Raw genomic sequence first — 22,233 nt, 5'->3', positions numbered from 1 at the left:
ACGAAGTATTGTCAGTTCAAAGAAAGAAAGAGACGAATAACGACGAATCATATAATAACGACATTTGTGATCACAACCACAAGTTTTTATCCTCTTAACGTGAATGCGCGTTACAATTGTGTATCATCTTCAGTCACGGGGTAAGAAAAAGAGTAAGATAGAAAGGTTACACAGCGTATAAAACAAGAACGAGCGCAGAGCATTCTGATTGTTTGATTCCGTAACTTACCGATTGCCGCATCTCCATGAAGCTTCATTTAACACGTTTCTTTTTTATGGATCGGAGAGAGTTACGATTCGAACACACGTAAATGCAACGATTGATACGGAAGAAGTTCGCTGGCACAAGTGTTTTTCGAGAAACCTGCTCCTTGACCCTGGGATTACCGTGGATCAAGGAAATCAAGATAAAGTGTGACAAGTGAAAAGTCCGGTTTCGTGTAACTCGTTTGCGTGCTTGCTATACATATATCCCGTGGCGCGCGGGAAACGTCGGCTTTTGACCGACAGAGGGGGCCAACGAACTCGAGTTCGACTCGATAGGTGGTTCCTACGGTGTCAGCGCGAAACGGCGGGACTTACGCCGGATAACCTCGAACCTCGAATTCGAGTTGAGTCGATCAAGCCGTCCAACAGCTTGTCGGCGTCCTTCCTGTTGTCCTTGGTCCTCGGTGAAGGGGGACTGATCGGCCCTGGTGGTGTCCTGGGGCCGCAGATGGGAGCTGGTCTACTGGAGCCCGACAGGGTGATCAACCCCGTGAAACGACACCAGCCGTTCCAACTTCCGCTCGAGGCCTACGCTCTTCCCCTTCTTGCTCGTCGCCCACCAGGTTTCTCCCCGTTGATTCGGCCGCATAAACTCGATCAAGCTGGAATTGATGGAGTTGGAGAACATTGTAGCAAACACTGTGTATCTCAAAGCGAGAGAAGGTAAGTGGTGTACAATTATTTGCCGTGTAGATAATTATATGTATTTAGAAATGTTATTCATATTATTTATTTGCCTCTTTCTTTCGCCATGTTTTTCTTTTCACATCGTGTGAATACTAACCTACCTTTACTACGAGCGAATAACACCTGTGATACTTGACTGGCAGTACTGTTATTACCGGAACTACTATTTGCGTATACACTATCTTTCCAATGAGGTTCTTCGTCGATTTAAGCGTCGTGTGTGTTTGCTTTTAGATGAACTTACGTTTATTTATAGCCTTCTGCAACTTTCAGGAAGCAATTCATATAAAAGTTCTATTATTCTCGATATCTAATCTTTTGTTCAACTTGGAGGTTAGCTTTTGTTAGTTTAAGTTAATAAAGAAGGATTAATCTTTTTTTATTATTCAATGTAGAAATTACAATTTTTATTCAATTAAAATCTAGTTTATTATCATTACAATTTCGATTATCGACCGGTAGATATATCAATTTCTAAAAAAGCATTACGAACATTAAAAGTTTTTGTAGTCGTATAAGAAAAAATATTGGTTAAACATCGCATTGAAAGTTACATAGATAGGGTTTCATTGTATGAAATCCACGTTCTGTATCATCAGCACAGACATTAAATTTCCGGTTCTTGCTCCATACATAACTTGTTCCACATTATCTTATGTAATTGTTTTGTTATGTTGCGATGCAATACTATTCTCTTGTACACTATGTGTTCCTTGTTGTATTAAACACCGTAATATCTTCTATGTACTATTGAAATAGCGGGCAATTATCATATGTAAATACAATCAAAAATATTTTATAACGAATAAAAGAATTATTAAATAGAACTATAAATTATTAAATAGCATAGATTTAACGATGTTAAAAATATATTTTGAAATTTTATTCGATATTAAAAGTTTATTGATATTTTATTCTAAATGAAATAAGTTTGAAATATTTTTATTGTTTAAAAGTATTAGTTCTATCTGTTGCAGTAAATTTCACATGCAGATAGATAAATTTTCATAAAGTACATTCCAAATTAAATGAGAAGATGATTCTAGGATAATAAATTCTAGGATAAAAGAATTTTTTGAAATTATTTTACATTAGGTGCTTTTAATAAATCTTTATTATTCAAATTTTTAGTGTCAGTGATATAGTAATTAATTAAAAAAAATCTTTATTTAAAAAATTCTTATTCGATGATTGAATATAAAAAATGAATTCATATTTCAAATTAACTTAACTATAATAAAAATTTCAATAAAAAATAACGATCGTTTCTTGGTCGCGAACTTTCAATAGAGCAATAAAGTAATACGCTTTCAAACTTTGAACATAAAACGTGAATAAGCAACCAAAAGAAAACGAAACAAAAATATATGGTAAAATTTTATATGAAAACTTGTTTTATTCGCGACAAACAGACCAAGCCGATGTTCCCACGGATATTTATTCGCCACACTCGAAATTACGTTACTATTAGAGAGGCTACTCCACGCTGAATAGTTTACATGCAAATGGCTTAATGGGAACTCGCGCCGGCACAGGATCCTAATTAAACTGTATACTTTACCTTATTACGTTCTTGCCCTTTGTATCGCGTGCAATAAAGTGCATCGAGGATTGACACGGGTTCACGAGCGTGCTCGCGCCCGTGCACTGTCGGTAATTGTAGATTTCATGCAGGAGCCTCGAGGCGGCGTTGTTAAGGAAGCTAAACTTTCTTTTACCTTAAAGCGTCTTACGATATCATCGCGGAATACTAATTAGACTAACACGACCGCACGAACTGATTACAAAAGTTTTCTTTTGCCGGTGTTGACGAAACTGTTTTGAACGAATTCTACACGTCTGTTTTGGATTGAGAAAGATTTTAGATTCGTGTTTGTGACAATCAAATATAGTGGAAATATTTTTGGTTAATAAGATTAGATTAGATTTTTATTGTGAAACTATTAATTGGGCGGTTATATTAGGATATATGGAATATGGAATAATATTAGTGTGGTAGAATTTATTTTTTTCTTATAGATTAAATAAATGTTTCTGATTATGGTTATATGATAAATGTGTTACCGATCAAATATGGCGGTAGAATGTTTTCGGTTAATATACATGATTAGGTTAGATTTTTATTTTATAGATATTTGCACAGCGAATTGTATTGAAGCATAATATTGATTATTATTTTATTTTAGAATTTATTTTTCGTTTTAAATTCAATAAATAAGTTTGGATAATCAATCATGATTATTAACCAAATATAGTATCATATTTGATCGTTGATTTAGATGATACGATATGTTTTTTATTTTTATCGTTATATATATTTTTATTCCATATTTTTTCTTTATTACAGTTATTCCCAGAATTAGGTTATCGTTATTTATATATTCTACTTTAAAGCCATTCGCATATCATCCATTAGTCAAATTTCCTAAAATTGATAACGCATAGCAATTTTTTAAAAGTTTCAACATGAAGTTTCTTTAAAAATTCTTCATAAATTTTTCATGTAAGATCAATATCAATTTTCGTTCATGCAATTTTATCATCGATGGGTTATTCTTCTTTTCAAATATCGTTGAAAAGAATGAAATATAGATATAATTTTTAAATTATCAAAACATTATAAATAGATTAAAAATACAAGAAGAAGAAAAACAAACTTAACGAAAGACAGAATTCTCTAACGAAACCAGAAATCATGTTTTCATTATACGAGCAACCCATCCCTTACCAAGCAAGAATCCTATCAGAATCTCGAGTCAAATTATCAAACCTCGATCCAATCCCATCAAACCTCTTTCACCGTGAAGGAATCTCCGCGAAGGGGAAGTGTGTTCCACCTTTCATCCGATTGAAATGCGATAAACCGCAGGCAAGGACGGGAATAGCGAGGATTCCATCGATTCGTTCGCGGGGAATGGGCGTGTTGCGTGGCTGCAGGCTCGAAGAAGTGGCGAATTTTAATTAGCGTAGTGCCAGCCGCTTTCTCACATCCTGTGACAAGGCTTTTTGAACGGAAAGGGAAAGAAAGAGAGAAATCGTAATTGATAGAAATAAGTGTATATTTTATAGTTGTCAATTGAATCTTGAATAACACGATTTTTTTTTGTTTTAGAATATTTTAAAAATACTACTTTCAATGTGCTACTTTCAACGTATCTATATTTTCTATCACAACAACCAATATTATAAATTATTAATGGCCAATAATAGCGTTTATATCTATCTAATTATTCATTGAAAAAATAATAATAATATAATAAAATAAAATCTCAGATTTATTACAATTACAATTTTTATCACATATATTGAATATTGAAAAAACTCACAAAAAAAAATGACATATATCTACGTCAGTGATTTGAATTCTACTTAACATTGCAAATAATGTTAATGCTAATCTTAAAATAAGGTTTTTTTTTTATCTTATATTATTCTAGATCATACAAGAAAAACGCAATAAAACTTATCAAGTTATTCTTCTTTTTAATTTTTATCATTTTACAAAAGAGCAATATTAAAACTATGGCTGGTTCAAGATTCAAGGTGTGAACCTTGATAGCCTATTATATTCATCTTTTTAACTTTGAAATATTGAACCACTCCCAGTTAATTATTGGAAAAGATGAAAAAAAAAAAGAACCATAAAATCAACAAAATGAATATTTATGCGCTTTTTATACAGATAAAGTAACAGAATGAGATTTTCGGTTAATAGCATTAGGTTATTGTCATTAAATCTTTTGAGAAATAAAATATTATAGGCAAATATACAGTATGTACAGTATGAAAGAGAAAAAGAGCTTGTTGCGTGGCCAAGGCAAAAGTAGGTAAATGGGCTCGCGTGATGCGCCAACGACGTCAATGGGCCTATAATCGCATCGTCTCACTGAACTTTATAAATATTATACATGTGTTTGTTCGTGCACGAAGGAGGAGTGGAGTGGAACGTTTGGGAGAATTACGTAAGAAATGCGCTCGGGTTAATTGCTAGCCGCGAGGGTGTCGTTTTCGCGGTACTAGTACTAATCTCTATGGGACGATGGATCGGGTTGTTGAAAATTGAGGTCAGAGAGTTGAAAAATGTAAAGATTTTGCTTTAGGGCGATTTCTTATTTTATGTGAAAAAAAAAAAAAGGAAAACGAATGATGCTATCCTGATTAGAAAGCTGATTTAAGATTTTTATAGAATTGATATCTAGGAAAGAGGTAAGAATTAAGATATTTTATATGGAGAAAAAGAGGAGTGAATAATTGATCAGAAAATTAAGTTGAAAAATTTAAATCTTTCTGAAATTAATATATCCAATGAATTTTTAGGATTTGAAAAGATTTTGTTTCAAGACTGGTTTGCTGAGATATTGAAGAAGAAAGAATAACGAGAAATGTTTGTATTTTCTTTGAAAAATTGATAAAATTTTTAAAACATTCAATTAATGGGGCAATCTTCATTTAATGAAGATTAAAGGGGGATAAGAAGAATTGCATTGTGTGGAAAACAATGGCATGTTAAAATTTATAAGTAAGAAGCATGAAAGAAGTTATTTTCCAAAGGAAATCTTGTATCTTTGTATATTGAATATAAAAGGCAATTCTTAAAATGCAAGGGAAAGTGAATTTGATGAAAATTAAATAAGATAAAAGAAATTAATATGCAGAAGATGAAAAGAAATCTGTAAGAGATTTCTATTTGGAAATTGTGAAGAAAATTGTTGTGCATGTGAAAAAGAATACATACACACAAGATACAAGGAAAAACTTTATTTTTTAAAAGAGATCTAGGGAATTTTAAGATCACAGGATGTTTATTTGATATGAAAGATGAACAAGATGTATCTACATAAATAAATTTAATAATACTGAACATAACTGCATTATGTAAAGAAAAAATAATGAGAGAAAAAAAATATAGAAAAAGTTTTTTAAAGGATTTTTAAAACTCTATAAGTATAAAATTTACCTTCAATAATTCTATTGGTAATGATCCGTTATTTGGAAGTTTCGCGTGAAACTTTTCTCCTTATTTAGACTTCTTCAAACAGAATTGGTCTCGAATTTTTTTAAATATACCGTGCAAGATATAGTGCTCATGATGATAAACTTGAAATGTGTAGTTTGAAGCAATATTGCGTGCTTCCTTTCCTATAAAAATACAAGGCCAATTAATATGTTGATAATGAATTGAAAGCTTCCTGTTGGCACCGAGTTTTAATAATTTAATTAACTTTCTAGTTACATTATTTATAATAGGAACTCGTGGAAATGGCAATTAATTTTCAAATAATACGTTTCAAGAATTTCAGATCTCTCAGAATTTACAATATACGTAATTGCAATTTTAAGAATTTGTTATAAAATAAAATAAATTCATTGTACATTGAGTCGTGGAAAAAATATATATATATTTCTTTTTTACAAAATTCATATTCACATGAATTTTTAATTCTTTTCAAAAATAAGTAGAATAAAATTTGAAATTCTTAATTTATTATTAGTTTATTAGTTCAGTATCTCAGTTTCATAATTATTGCATTGAACTCTTGATTTACAATTCTTCTTCTTTTTTATTTCATTTTTCCTATTTTTTCCGCTTTTAGTTTTATATGTTATATAAAAATGATCAGAGAGAGAGAGAGATAAATGATAAATTTCTCTGTACCGTTAGTTACAAACGTGATCTGATTGCATTTGCAGATCCGAAAAAGGACAACTATTATTTTGAAACGTCACGTCGTTCCTCGTTGACGCACGTTGAGTTGTACGAGAAATATTAAATCTAGTTATACTGTTTGCTATCATTCAATATCATTACCATTCATATCATGACCTTATACTTGACTATATTCTTTCATTTCTTTACTTTTATAATTATCTGTATCATGACCATATACTTGACTTTATTTTATATTCTTTCATTTCTTTACTTTTATAATTATCTGTATCTATATCTATATCTGTGTAAATTAAATCATTTATTCATATCATATTTCATTTACAATATTTGCAATATTATAATTCAATACTTCAATGATTCCTTCTTTTTCTTTCAATTAACCATCATTTTATAAAATTTCCAAATATTAAATTAATCTAGCAGCAATCTAGTTTCTCTTTTTGATTGTATATAAAAAAAATTGTAATATTTTTATTTTAAATCTCACAAATGTAATATTGATATGACAATAATGTGAAATTTATAATGAAATATTTAACACACCAGCTTAGCTATTATATTTATATTTACTAAATACTTATACTTATATTTTATTATTCAAAAAATAAATGATCTTTTTTATTCAAAAACTTAACATCTATCTATGAGAAAGAACTCATATTCTCAAATTCATCCTATCTATATACTCCAAGAATGAAAAAGAAAGCTTACACAATGGGATTCTCCTGATTACCATCGTTATTACACGCAATCCTCGATCTTCGCATCAATGAAATTCGCCTAAAAAAAGAAGAAATCTGTTCAAAATCATTGCTATCTATCATCGATCACAACTTCATCGCGTTCGAAACAACCGAGTTCCTCTGCTTTCTGTGGCCGCGAATGAATTTAGTTCCACTTTCATTAATTTGCAAATGTATTCCGCCGCCTGCGTTTATTAACCGCGACGTTGTAACGCGTTTACGACAGTTTCGAGATGAATGAACCGCGCTCGACCTTCCTCTCCCCTCCTCCGATTATTATTTCGTGAAATTTACTCCACCGGAAGCTTCGTTGTACCGAAAATTGAAACCAGACCGAACGTCGGAGATTACGTTATCTTTCGTTGAAGCGAGAAGATCGAGAAAAAAAAAAGGAAAAGATAACAAAGAGTTATGAAACATTGAAAATTAATAAGAAAGAATATTGAAAAACGGTGGACATTTTAAATATTGGGAGATATAAGTAAAAATATTGGAATATAAAAAAAATTTAAATACATGGAGGAAAATTAATGGAGATTCCGTTTTATTTGATTTGATATATTATTAAATTCTATATATTTTATTCCAAATACTTTATATTAATATCATCGAAGGAATGAAGATCACTTGTTACATTATTTTGCACGCGATTTAAATTTCCAACAAATGCGTAAACATTCTGAATATATATATATATTAAACATTTTTTTTTTCAATAGTTCATTTACATCACATTCCGTGGAATGTTTATTTATATTCTCGATTCGTTTGTTTACACTCTCTTGTTTCCATTATCGTTAAATAATTCGTTCATCAATTTCAATCGCGATCATGGATCTCTCGAATATCTCCTCTGCAAAATGAAAACATATTATATATATATATATATATGCATCTTTTGTTTTCAACGTTGTTTCAACTCGTTGATCAAATCGTTGTGGGAAAAGTGGGAGAGGAGGATCGTGTTATCGCTGTTTTATTGAAGCCAATAACGAGGCAAATACAATAATAATTCTGGCACGATAATGATACGGAGATAGCGAAGAAAAAAAAAACGAGGAAGACTTCTTCTTCTTCTTCTTGTCTTGCTTTATCCTTACTTTAATGGCCAACCGTGGTATAATTATATCATAGGCGATATGACTTTAACGTATAGTGAATTAATATAAATTAAAACGATGGAAGAATTGTTTCTATTATTCCCTAGATTATATTATCCCTAGATTTAATTTCCGTTGATTAAAAAAGAAAATAAATAATCGAAGAGGAAATTTTTAATGATAAAAATCTCTATTTTGACAGCAATTAATTTTTGATGAATTCCAAAATTCGAATTTTCGAATCGAAAAAGAAAAAAAAAAACAATCGTGGAAATAACACGATTGGGAGAAGAGAAATTCTCCGTCCATGGAAGTACAAGCAGCGGTCCTCTTTGATTTATCGCATAGCGTATATCTTACGAGTTCTCCGCGACTCGACTCCTCCGCTTCCGCTTCCACGTCGAGTGCATGGTCGCGGAAACACGATCACGGTTCCGGGCGCAAAAACCACCCTCGATTCAACCCAATCCTATCCCAAGCCTTTCTTCACCGAAGATCGATTCGACTTCGAATTTTCTTTCGTCGATTCCTTTTCTTCGATTGCAGGAAGAAGAGGTTCTTCCTTTCGAAAGTCGAAAGTCGATTGGAGGACGCCACGGTTGAATTATTGTCGAGAGAAGAGGATGGTTAATTTCTAGCTTCTCCCTTCAGGTTCATCGAATTATTTCTCATTCTTTTCTTTTTAAGTTTGATCACGGTAACGAAAATATTTAATTACAAGATACATTTTAATAGACGTAATTTAGATACGAATTAGAATAATTTTTTTTGATATAATAAAATATTTTATTATATTTTAATCACTTTTTTTTCATTCACTCACTTATGAATATATTTATTAGAAACAGTTTTATTATCGCGGACGAGTAAATTGAATTCATTTCCTCGAAAAGGATATTTTTTTAAATTGATTACTTAGTTATCGACTGCGTTAAATTTTTCCATTAATGAAAATTGATTTTTAATTTAAGTTACCTGTTGATTCTAATAATGATTTAATCATTTCATTTTATAAGATATGTTCTCTTGTTGATATCGTACGATTACATAATGCGTATTCATCGTTTTTTCCGAGAGAAAAAAAAAAGGATCGAAATTTTTCTCGTCGCTCCGTCGATACATTGGAAAACTATTAATTACCGACTGGTAAAACGGAATTGTGCCACTTGAATCGCGGTTTTCCACCGGAAACTCTATCTCTCGCGTATCGATTATCCGCGAAATGATTGAAAAGTGTTCGAGAATTCATCTGAATTTCATCATTCTTTATAAATATCTTTATTCTTTAAAAAAAACTTGGCAATTTTTTAAATTTAGAATCTTTATTCCAATAATATCCAGGGAATTAAAAGTATAAATATTTTATTTTATTAGTATTAAATCTTTAAATCTGATAAATTCACTTTTTCTTTTTTATTTTATTTTTCACGCTATCGATCGATCGAATAGAATTTATCGAGTAGCTGTTTACAATTTACATTTCTTCGTTATTACATTATTCTTCGTAAAATTTCATGAATAAAATATCTCGTCAAAGTTTGTTCGAGGGAACGTGAAGGAATTTCCGTCTGACGTCTATTCGCGAGATACGTAGAATTTCTACAAATTATCAACGACAGCTTCGATCTGATATCATCGTTGATATGCATATGATAGAATATGGTATATCGGCCGAAAAAGGAGGGAGGAGGAGGGAGGACTGTTCGAAATAGGACGTGTGGAGCAGGAGGGTAAAGGAGAGACGCGCGAGTGACATGGAGGGATGGAAATTTAAAAAGGTTGTGGACGTCAGAAACATAATTGCACGGTAGAGAAATTTTTCCATCGATTCCTCTTATGGACGTGGTGCCATACGTACAATATTGTCATAATTGAATCTTTTCCAATTTACAAAGGAGAGGAAAAAGATTACACAGAGAGAGATGAAAATATTATATTCTCCGATCTTAAAAAAGAAAAAATTGAAAAAAATACTATTATTATTAATTTTATTTTTATTTATCGATTTTTGCGTTTTTTTTTTCCAAGATTTCGAAATTGTTTTCCACGTTTTTTAAAGTCAAATTAGTCTAGCCAAGGTTCGCCAATTACCAACGCCTAACTTTGTAACGTTGAATCGCAGAAACGAAATCCTCTATCGCAGTTTTAATTAGCGATCGCATTGCAAGACAGGAATCGTTGCATAATTGAAACGTTTCGAGCCAGGAAAATCGCTGCTCGCCTCGCCAATTTATTTTTCCTTAACCGTGATCGTTGATAAAATAACAGTTTCCCCTAATTGTTCTGAATTATTATACCGAGATTTGTTTCGTGATTTATTGACTTATCTGATTTAAAAAAAAAAAAAATTATATCGTATATAAACATCGTATTTCAAAATTTTTAATCTTAATTTTGATAATAAATTTTTTTAATAAAATAAATAATATATATATAAATAATATATAAATAATATATATACATAAATAATATATAAATAATTTTAATAAAATTTTGATTACCATTATTATTATTATTATTCTTTCTTCTTTTTTTTTCAGGCGGTGGTGACAGCAACAAGGGTAAGAGTAAAAAATGGCGGAAGATACTCCAATTCCCGCACATTTCCCAGTGCATAGGCCTAAAAGATAAATTGGGTGAGTATCTCTCTCTCTCTCATGAATATGTTTACATTACGATAAATTCATGATTTATCGGGGCAGAATTTTTAATTGACTTGTTATCGCTGATCGTGAATTAGACTTGTATATATTATGAAATTTCTATTACGCGTTTAAAACTAAATACATATATAATATTATTGAAACTTAATTTTTTATATCTATTATATTTAAATTTATTAAAAATTTATTTATATTAAATTTATTTATTTATTATATTCTTTATAAACTTTCTATTATTTATCAGAAGTAGAATTCCACTAGAATTTTAATCAAATCAATAATTTACATGCTATCGTTTCACAACAAAATTTAAATTTCAATAATATTGTGACATCAAAAAAAAATTTGTCGATTAAATATTTAAATTTTTTTTTCACTCACTTAATCTTAATCTAATTTCTTTTTGGGACCGCCATATTGCTAAAAGTTGATTTTTGAATCGTTGCCGCCATTATTATTATATTTCTTTTTCATCAATAATTTACATGCTATCGTTTCACAACAAAATTTTTTTAAATTTCACTGTGGTATCAAAAAAAAAAAATTTGTCGATCAAATATTTAAATATCATTTAAATTTTTTTTTCATTCACTTAATCTTAATCTAATTTCTTTTTGGGACCGCCATATTGCCAAAAGTTGATTTTTGAATCGTTGCCGCCATTATTATTATATTTCTCTTTCATCAATAATTTACATGCTATCGTTTCACAACAAAATTTAAATTTCACTGTGGTATCAAAAAAAAAAAATTTGTCGATCAAATATTTAAATATCATTTAAATTTTTTTTTCACTCACTTAATCTTAATCTAATTTCTTTTTGGGACCGCCATATTGTCAAAAGCTGATTTTTGAATCGTTGCCGCCATTATTATTATATTTCTCGTTCGATCCTGCAGAAGAACTCGTAAAGTAACGAGAAGAAAATCAATGAACCCTTATTACACGAACACATTAGGTTAATTAGACCTTCATGGAGTCGGATGCTAAATGGAGTTTCGCTGTATCCTCTCCCCCTCCTCCGTTGTCTATATTCACTCGAAACGATCGGCGAACCTTCAATCCTCTTATTCTAATCCGGCAACCGATAACGATAATAAGATGACGCCGATAAGAGGGATAAACGAGCAAGATAGAGATGGATAGTTTTATATATATAGATAGAGAGAGAGAGAGAGGGGAGATCTGGAACAGACGCGCCAATTAAAATCTTTGGCTCCTCTTTGTGCGGGTTCACGAACTTTCGATCTCTCGATCGTTCCAGTTTCCATGTCTCGATTGTACAATCGTATTGTGATCGAGAGTCAAAAAAAAAATATATATACATTGCATCAAATTATAAATAATAAAATGTATATAACGTAAAGTAATTTATAAAAAAAGATAAATATTTTCTTTTAAGAAATAAATTTCAAAAATCTTTAATAATCTTTTTGAGACAACAGAAAAAGATAAATAAGTTCTTCATCGATGCAAAAATTATTATTTTATTATTTTGTATTAAACAATCAAAAATATTACTCATAAAAATGTCAACTCGTTCGATATTCAATCTCGTGTTATTTTCTTTTGTTTTTAGGAACACGATATATGTGTCGTATACTCCCCCCTCCCTCCCACATGAATCTTACGATTAATCAACGAGTAACCCTCCGGCCACCTCGCGTCGGATTATTGAATCTCGCGCGAAAAAATGTCACGACGAAGAGAGGTTTTTATGTGGGAAGATAAGAAACTGTTCTAGCCACGTTGTCGCCGGTTAATTAAGCCGTGATGAGTGGCCAAGGCGGCGAAAGTGTCTCTTTTCATGGCAGAAGTGCCGCCCCACGCTTCGAATTACATGGTCTTGAGGGGGAGAGGGGAGGGTGGGATATTACGGTTGATTGATGAGCCATGGTTGATTGATCGTGGAACAACGAGTTTCGTGGGGCGTTTTGTGATTGAAATTGGATGGATCGGTAAAGGATTTGAGGAGGGGAGGAGGGATTGCTGGAAGAGTTTCCTGGTTATTGAGCAGAAGATTTGTTGGATTAGGTGTAATCCTGTAGATTGTGGTTTCGCTGGTGTACGATATAGGGATGGATTTCATCTCTTTTTATTGGTAGATTAGGGATTTTTGTTTCTTCAAATTTACTTCTCCTGTGAAATCGATGAGTTTCTTAGGAACAATTAATTAACATTGGATTTTTATTTTTACAATGATAATGAATAATAATTGTAAAAACATATTTGATAATTAATTAAGTTACATTTAACATTAATGAATCTTAATTTATATTTATGATTTAATAATCAGCAAGTCAATTTAAATATCATGCTTAATATGTTATGATATTTTAATACATTATAATATGATATATATAACCATTGAGAAATAATTGCAGTAAAAAATTATTTACTTTAGTTAAGAATAATTTAATCGATAAATATATATATATATTTTTTTTCTTTAAAAATTAAAAAAGTATCATTACAAAAAGTTAATCAGTTTGTAAAGATACTCGCATATATTTCTAGTAACATTAAATTCCCTAAAATTAATCGACCGCGAAATCGATACATCGATACTTCGCGAGGAATCGAAGTGAATTCAGTCAGGTCCAATCCGTTGGAGCAAAATGGCGGGATTTCAGAGCTGTCGATAATCATCGAATTCGCGTCAAAATTGGCCATGGATTATCACGCGTTAAGAATATTCTGCACAACTCGATTAATCCCACGCGGATTCGAGATGCGCCGTTTCATAATTGAGAACCGAAGGGAGCCCGTCGAGTGCTCGTAAAGAAATTAACGCGAAGTGTAATTGAGTGATTGATGCTTGAGAAACCGTTTAGATTCGCCGTTCGCTTCCGACTGATTATAGACATTGTTTCATGAAGTATGATAAAAAAGAATTTTTTTTTTAACAAAAGTGCTTTATTCTTATCTTTCCAAGATGTTCGTACGTAAATTTATATATATATAAAATATATATATGAAAGAGGTGATGGAAAGCGTTTCAAATTTAAATGAATAAATTATATACAAATATGTGACTTATAATATGGAAATGAAATATAATGTTATTTAATATATCTTTCATAATATAGACAAATATAATAAAGATTTAAATTTCTTCCTTGAAGAAATTGTAACAAACAAACAAAGAAAGAAAAATTGAAAATTGAAATTTCTATTACAGAATATATATTTACATTTATTAAATTAAATTTGTTTTAATTCCAGCATCTCGATTATGAGATACTTTGTATTCCTTTCCAAAGAAGGTGGAAAAGAATTATTAATTAATCTGTTTCATTGGTGCAGATATCAGGTACAGCTATGTGGTGGATCAGCAACCGATTGGTAGGCTGTTGTTCAGGCAATTCTGCCAGGACAAGAAACCGTCCTACCATCGGTACAATCTCTTTCTGGACGCCATCGAGAAATACGAGATCGAGATGGATGAGAATCGGACTGAGCTGGCCAAGGACCTGTTCGAGCAATACCTGAAGAGAGAGGGCTCAGAGGTCGTCGACATCCTAAACGATTCTTTGATCGCCCAGTGTGAGGAGAGGCTCAGCACTGGCGGCAAGGAGCTCTTTGTGGAGATCGCGCAGACCGTGAAAAACTTCCTCGCCGGCGAACCTTTTTCAGCTTTCCAAACCAGCTTTTATTTCTATAGGTAATTTAACTCAAACTGAAGTTTTTTTTTTTCTTTTGAAAGACGCTTGGTTTTTCGTTGAGATTTATTCATTTGAAGAATTATTTTTTTATTTCAGAGATTCAGCAGAATATTATTTTCCATTAAACATTAAAGTATGATTTATTTCTAATGTTTTATTATAATATTTAAATGAAATGTATGAATAATGAAAAATTATCAGTTTAAATATTTCAATTTTAATATAACTTTAGATGAAAAAAAAATAGTAATTTATTGCTAACAGTGATTTATCAAAAGTTAAATTAATAATTTGTATGAATAATTATTGAACATAATATGATATATTAAAATAACCATTCCAATCTTCTTCCATTTAAAGTTCTAATGAAATCTGTCAATCATCTTTATCTCGCCGACAAAGCATCCCATTAAAAGTTCTCTAATCGGCAAATATTTGTCTGCAATACTATTGTAGTGTTTCATCAAATATGCCATTTCGCATGATCCTAACGATCACTCTCTCTTTCCTCAGGTATCTTCAATGGAAATGGCTGGAGGCCCAACCAGTCACGTACAAGACCTTCCGTATGTACAGAGTGCTGGGAAAGGGTGGGTTTGGCGAGGTATGCGCTTGTCAAGTACGAGCAACAGGAAAAATGTATGCGTGCAAGAAGCTGGAAAAGAAACGGATCAAAAAACGGAAGGGAGAGGCGATGGTGCTCATAGAGAAGAATATATTGCAAAAGATCAACTCGAAATTCGTCGTGTCCCTGGCGTATGCCTATGAGACCAAGGATGCGTTGTGTCTAGTTCTGACAATTATGAACGGTGGAGACTTGAAGTTTCACATTTATAACATGGGCGGTGAGCCTGGTTTCGACATCAATCGTGCCAGGTTCTATGCAGCCGAGGTGGTCTGTGGCCTGGAGCATTTGCATTTGCAAGGAATAGTTTACAGAGATTGTAAACCAGAAAATATTCTGCTGGATGATCATGGCCATGTAAGAATATCTGATCTTGGCCTGGCTGTGGAGATCACGGAGGGCGACATGGTGACGGGAAGGGTTGGTACAGTTGGGTATATGGCGCCAGAAGTGATTGACAACGAGAAGTATACATTTTCACCCGATTGGTTCAGTTTTGGATGCCTTCTGTACGAGATGATAGAGGGTCAAGCTCCGTTTCGTGCAAGAAAGGAAAAGGTGAAGCGGGAAGAAGTGGACAGGAGGGTGAAAGAAGATCAAGAAAGGTATTCTGCCAAGTTTACCGAGGAGGCGAAGAGTTTGTGTCAGCAATTATTGAAAAAGAGCCCGAAGAACAGACTGGGTTGCAAGTGCGGTAGACACGGCGCCAAGGAAGTAAAGTTGCATAACTTCTTTCAGTGTTTAAACTGGAAGAGGGTCGAGGCCGGTATGTGGGAACCACCGTTTGTGCCGGATGTGAGTAGGTGTCGTTCAAATTTTAATTTGCCTTTTATACTTTCCTTATTTGGGAATAATGGCATTTCTTATTATAAAAATAATTATTATGATGTAAAATCATAAAATTATTAAGCAAATATAATCAACTTTGTAATGAATAATTATTAAAAATAAGTTAAAAATATCAAAATTTTATATACACACTTTATACATTTACTTATGTTATTTACAGCCTCATGCGGTGTATGCTAAAGATGTATTGGACATTGAGCAATTCTCTACAGTGAAAGGTGTCAATTTGGATGCCACTGATGATACCTTCTATAGCAAATTCAATACTGGTAGCGTGTCTATTCCATGGCAGAATGAGGTAAATCTTTTAACTTAATACTTTCAGTATTTATATCAGTTTTCAGAGAGAGAAAGAAAGAAATAGGGGGGAGAAGGACATCTTGATATGGTTATAGTATTGAAATGTATTGCTTCTCTGCTTACATCGAAAAATATAGTGCACCAAAAGTGTTCCTTGTACGTCATAGGCAGCCTGCTATCATTCCAGTGAACCAGTTTTAGCATTTAAAGCAATCTATATTGCTGCAGTTGCGTTTATCATAAAGATTTATGTTTCGTTCGATCAAAGAGATTCTATTTTCTGCGCAGTAAAACTGGCCCTCTTTGTTCCAGATGATAGAGACTGAGTGTTTTAAGGAACTGAACGTGTTAGGTCCTAACAACACACCTACTCCTGATCTCTTGATCAATCATCCACCACCAAATAACGAAAATAGAGGCTGCTTTCCATTTCGAAGACAGGTGAATCTTTTTCTTTTATTTTAGTTTGTATATTTATTAGAACACTTAGATATTTAAACTATAAAAAGAAATTAAAAAAAGAAATATTATCCATTTCATAATTAACAAACTAGATAGTTTATTTTATAAATTAGAATTCGAATAATCAATTAAGGTAATAAAAATAATAGATGTTTTATAAAATTTTTGAATTCTTATATTATTTGTAATATATTAAAATTATTTAATCAATTAATCATAATCATAATGATTTATTTCTTTTTTTTTTTTAACTTTAGAAAAAGCAAAGTGCTCGTACAAGACAGATACCATTATCAGAGTGTCATCTACTGGAGTTGTCGCAGAGCCAAAACTCGGAGATGCCAGCCAGCTGATCCAAGGTGAACACAAATAGTGTAAATCAACCGACATCGTCGTCTATGCGACGTCGTCGTTGCGGACGACGTCGACGAGCTCTCAGATGCTGCCCAAAGCTACTTTGAAACAGGAAAAACAATAATAAAAGATGATGCCTGAGTGAGCTCTGCAACTTTGGCGCCGATTTTTGGTGTGCTATCTTATGAGATTCACACTCATCGATAAAAGGGCTAGCTGAGAAGAGGCACTTTCAGCATTACAAGCACATGACACATGTTTTCTCAGGTTTCTCGGAGCAAGAAGCGACGAATACGTTGATACTTGCGAGAATGATATGTTCAAATACGTTTGTAATAAGAGTAACATAGAAGCAGCGCCTCGTAATCTTAAAAATCCAAGAGAAATGTTGCTCTTGTTGCAAAGGAGAATAGTGGATGCAACTACGTATTAGTTATTACATCGAAATATGGAATTCTTTATGAATGAAATTGATTCGTAAAGTATATTTATTTTTGCGTGTGCAGCGCTTGATATTTATTTTTTATCGGATGAAAATGCAATAGTAGGTATTTATGGAAAATGACGTTTGGATATTTAACTCTCATTACGTATTATCTCATTATATATGTTTTACATCACTGAACGGTATTCTTTATTCAATTGGTCTATGTACACTTAATGCACATGAATGCGAGCGTGATTTCGAGCATTCACACGTTGGCATGTATGCAATGTTCGCGTAAATATGTTTACGAATGGCGCAATTACATATCGGTAATTGGGGTCGCGTGCATATAATTTTGTATGTGTACTTAGAACAGTCGATAGGCGCGTGCACATGCGATAATGATAGTAAGAATGTTATTAACGGATAAAGAAAATATACGCGTGAAAATTGCAATATGATAAAAATATACTGTGAAAAAAAAATGCTCCGATGGAACCGAAAAAAATTTTCTTTCGTTTCTTGGAGCAAGTTCCAGAGGCATTCTAATTTTTTAACTAATTTTTTAGTTGAAATTAATAATATTCGCTGCTTAAAATAATCACAGGGTCGCTTGTGTTAGAATAATGTGACTAAAGATATTTTTTTTTTTTTTTACTATTATATTACTTTTAAAGATATTCCTAGTATTTAATTTTTTTTTTTTTTTTTTTTTTGAGTACACGATCCTCTGATTATTTTTAGTATAGAAAAACTATATAATTTAAAATTCAATCAAAATTTATTTATAATCAGTGTGTTCTTTCTTGATTCTTGACAATCTTCCAATTTCATTTTGGAATGTACATTGCATTGCTCAAAGTAGTCATTGAATCCTATACTCAAATTATATCTTGAAAACTCCAGATTATGATATAAATTACAATTTAAGTTCATTATTTTGTGAGCAGTGTAATCGTCGACTGCCTAATTAGTTCAATTTTCTTCTCAAATGAAACTCGAACCGAGTAGATGCATTTAAGGAGCGTTTAAAAGTCTGTGTTTTGATACTTTTACTTTTTGACGGATGTTTGCGTGTATATATATATAATTCTTTTTAAGTACGAATGGTTTTCAACGAGGAGAAACCCGTCCTGAGATACGCACAAATTGATATGCGATTCAATTTTCTTTTTTACAAATGATTCAGTTCATAATATGTTAAAACATATTCTTTAATCGAATATTTCCAAGACCTTTTTAAGAAAAAAAGTCGATGAATCGCACAGATAACAAAGCATACGAATGCTATCAAACGCATACACTAAGATTTATTTATATAATAATGTTGAGGAGAATTTGTTATGCTATTGAAAAGAAAAATTGGCTATAAGTATGTAAACGAGAACATGAGGCTGATAGCGAACCAAGAAAAAGTAATCTCTTTCAAGATTATTGATAAATCGTTGCAATTACGTGGCTCGTTTTATTAGTCTTTGATTCTTGTTTTTTTTTCTCTTTTTTTTTCTTTTTTTTTTTCCTTTTTTTTTTATAAATATTGTATTATACATAAGGCCGAGATAAATTATGAATGGACTGATAAGTAATTAATTTTTATGGATTTGTATATGTATGCATACATATATATATATATTTGTATGTATATATGATATATAATTTCAATTTGATATAATTATTTTAGATAATGATAATTTATGTATTTTTTATTGAATAATTTGTTCATAAAGCATTTACTTAGCAGCCCATTCACTAGAAATATTTATATATTATTTAGGATAAACAAATGTGTATGTCTCAGCGGTACCGATTTAGTAATTTAAAAAAAAAAAATGTATTATTAATTAATCCACGAATAACGGTGCGACCTCCTATTGATCATATCTATCATTCAACTCGATTCGTTCGATAAACGATATTTTCGATAATTCGATAAATCGATTTTCATATCGATTTCATAAGTTGAGAAAAAAATCGATAACAAAAATGTTTATTGGTCGAATCGCGAGTTTATAATCGCTCACAGTGCAACACCGTGTCTCTCGTACAAATTGCGGTAGAATTTTCATTATTTAACCATCTACGACAATATCGAGAATCATTTAATCTTATTTCCAGATTATTTCGACGACGTAAAGTGAAAAAGATCGCACGATATGTGATGAATTATGGTGATGTTCAAAAAATTACCAAACGACCAGATTGAAGGTTAGATTAATTTTCGAATTGTCGAGATGGTTCCAAATTAGTTACGTAATTTTGCATTACTCTTAATATCGTAAGTTAGCATGTAAACAATTAATAATTACCGGGGAAAAAGAATATCGTATAAGCAAAAGTACCGGTAGTTCGATCTCCATTCGTGGGATATCATCGTATCGTCCAGATATTTCCGATTATAAAAGGAATCTCTCAGTGCTTTCAACTGTGATTATGTCTGATGTCCTCCATTTATTAATTTATTAACCTTTTTGCGAGCTACCGGGCGTTCGAGGAAAAAGATCGATCGTGTCTAACAAGTAAAGACGACGTTACTCGTACGTATCAAAACAGACAAAGAAATATTCTCGTATATAAGTACCTCGAATTCTGACAGACAATTGCCGTAGAATCTCGTTTAATGTCCGTCAGATAATGTTTTTTTTTTTTTTTAGAAGATATATATCTTCGTTTATTCGCCAGTTTTTTTTTCTTTTTTTTTTACATCGTGTATAAATTATATTAAAAATTTAATATTTTTCTTCTTTTCCTTTTTCTTTTTAATCATTTTTCTATATCATATTATATTGATGAGAACAGGGAACGAGATGTTCTTTTATTGGTCAATTATAGAGAAGGAAAGTGATGAGGCAAATATTAAATCATTCCACTTTTTCGTGCAAATGTATATTGCTGTTTCATTTTTCGTTTATGATGATTTAAGTGCAAGAGTAGAAGTTGGACATTCTGAGAGACGTTTATAGTTATTAAATTGCATAGGAATAACTAACTAGTTATAAAATCTAATTAGCTCTCTATATTTTTACTTATAACTATATTAGTTTCCAGCGTATAAATAATACGTTGGTTTAATTGTTTCTATTAATTGAACGAAATTTTTATTTTTTTTTTTTTTCAGAACAAATTTAAATGAAAATTCACATTTTTTTTTTTTAATAAAAAATATTATTTTACACGATGATTGCCAAATCGCTTATTGTTATTCCTTTGTAATTGGTGCAATGACTATATGATGACTCTTGTCATCGGAGAATGATAATTGCATTTCCCCGAAAAGGAGCCTCTCGATAAAAAAAGAGTCAGCAATGCAGAGGCTCCGTGCAAGCACGTGAAAGTTCTCCTTTGTACATAATATATTACGATAGCGATATTAAACGATAGCTATATAATTCTATATAGGAATAGGAAGCGACTAATTAGTAGTAGATATGCGTGTTTGTATAGGTGCAAGAAAGAAATAAGCGTTAGCAAAGAAGAAACCTCTCCCCATTGTTATGGGGAATTTTTCCCGAGACGGCGGAAATATCCGCGTGAGATTATCATTGTATTTATATCGTATACCTTCTTCCACACTCCTTTTTATCCGCTGCCACGTGCAACTGCGTAAAATAAAAGACTAAAATGCAATGGAATGACGTGTATAGATATAATGTTTTTCGCCATGGAATTCTCGAAACGGATTTCCTATGAAGTGAGTGAAATAGAGGTTGAAAAATAGTATTTGAAATAAATTAATTTCTTTATCTTTTTTTTTTTTATGCAAAATAAAATATTGATTTTTATACGATTTAATAATAATGATTATATTTTTAATGTGTTATATTTTTAATTTTCTTAATTTGCAACTATATGGAAGAAATTAATATAAATGATTTATTTTAGATGATAATTTATTTGATTTGATTATTACTTTTATACCGTTTATTACAAATACTATTACCTCCAGATTTGCGTGAATCCTCGTTGGATCGAGGCCAGTTTAAAAAAGCAACTTAGCTGTTTAGATTATGCGATTTAATTTCCCACATTTTTTGCCTGCGTCTCATCGACGATATCTTCCGTTTCTTTTTGTGAATTTTTTTTTTTCATTTAGTGTCTCGATTCTAATGAATCGTATATCGCTCAAAAGTATTTTTTGATAAATTAAATTATTGTCAAAAAAAAAAAAGAAAGAGATAATAATCTTATGTTGTTTCGATGAAAGTTCATGGAATTATACGAATCTTCTTGATCTTTAAGGAGACTAAATTTGATGTTCGATGGCAATTCTAATGGATAAAATATAAAAACGGCACTATTAAAAAAAAAATGGCACTATCTTTTTAAAACGAGTTGTGCAATTAAATTAAAATAACTTTTTGACTAATTTTAATGCAAAATTATGATTCTCTTTTTGAAAACAAATAATATTAAAAGTATTAA

The 22,233-nt window shown here is 31.4% G+C and overlaps 1 protein-coding gene and 1 long non-coding RNA gene across 3 annotated transcripts; both read left to right on the top strand.

Annotated features, from left to right (window-relative positions):
* Positions 1-536: 536 nt before the first annotated feature.
* LOC410632 (G protein-coupled receptor kinase 2) lies at positions 537-21,443 on the top strand. Of its 2 annotated transcripts, XM_394109.6 has the most exons (7): positions 537-930; positions 11,009-11,104; positions 14,439-14,796; positions 15,311-16,217; positions 16,432-16,569; positions 16,884-17,012; positions 17,291-21,443. In XM_394109.6, exons 1-7 carry the CDS (start codon positions 879-881, stop codon positions 17,384-17,386), a joined length of 1,776 nt encoding a protein of 591 aa, XP_394109.3. In that variant the 5' UTR covers positions 537-878; the 3' UTR covers positions 17,387-21,443. The 2 variants fall into 2 exon arrangements, 1 of the variants encoding a protein (XP_394109.3); XR_001705752.1 differs by lacking the exon at positions 17,291-21,443 and having other exon boundaries at positions 15,311-16,221.
* On the top strand, positions 2,516-6,333 carry LOC102655028. The gene is made up of 3 exons (XR_408793.3): positions 2,516-3,991; positions 4,067-5,160; positions 5,272-6,333. It is a non-coding gene; the product is annotated as an uncharacterized LOC102655028 (long non-coding RNA).
* Positions 21,444-22,233: the final 790 nt, after the last annotated feature.

The sequence above is a fragment of the Apis mellifera genome, linkage group LG15 (genome assembly GCF_003254395.2).
Source record: "Apis mellifera strain DH4 linkage group LG15, Amel_HAv3.1, whole genome shotgun sequence".
NCBI lineage: Eukaryota > Metazoa > Arthropoda > Insecta > Hymenoptera > Apidae > Apis > Apis mellifera.
This window is presented reverse-complemented; position numbering and strand designations above follow the sequence as displayed.

Excerpts from the sequence above, each read along its gene's own strand:
- LOC410632 (XM_394109.6), top strand. The coding sequence starts at position 879 with ATGGAGTTGGAGAACATTGTAGCAAACACTGTGTATCTCAAAGCGAGA. Across the intron at positions 931-11,008 it reads GTATCTCAAAGCGAGAGAAG|GCGGTGGTGACAGCAACAAG; the intron begins GTAAGTGGTGTA and ends TTTTTTTTTCAG. Across the intron at positions 16,218-16,431 it reads AACCACCGTTTGTGCCGGAT|CCTCATGCGGTGTATGCTAA; the intron begins GTGAGTAGGTGT and ends TGTTATTTACAG.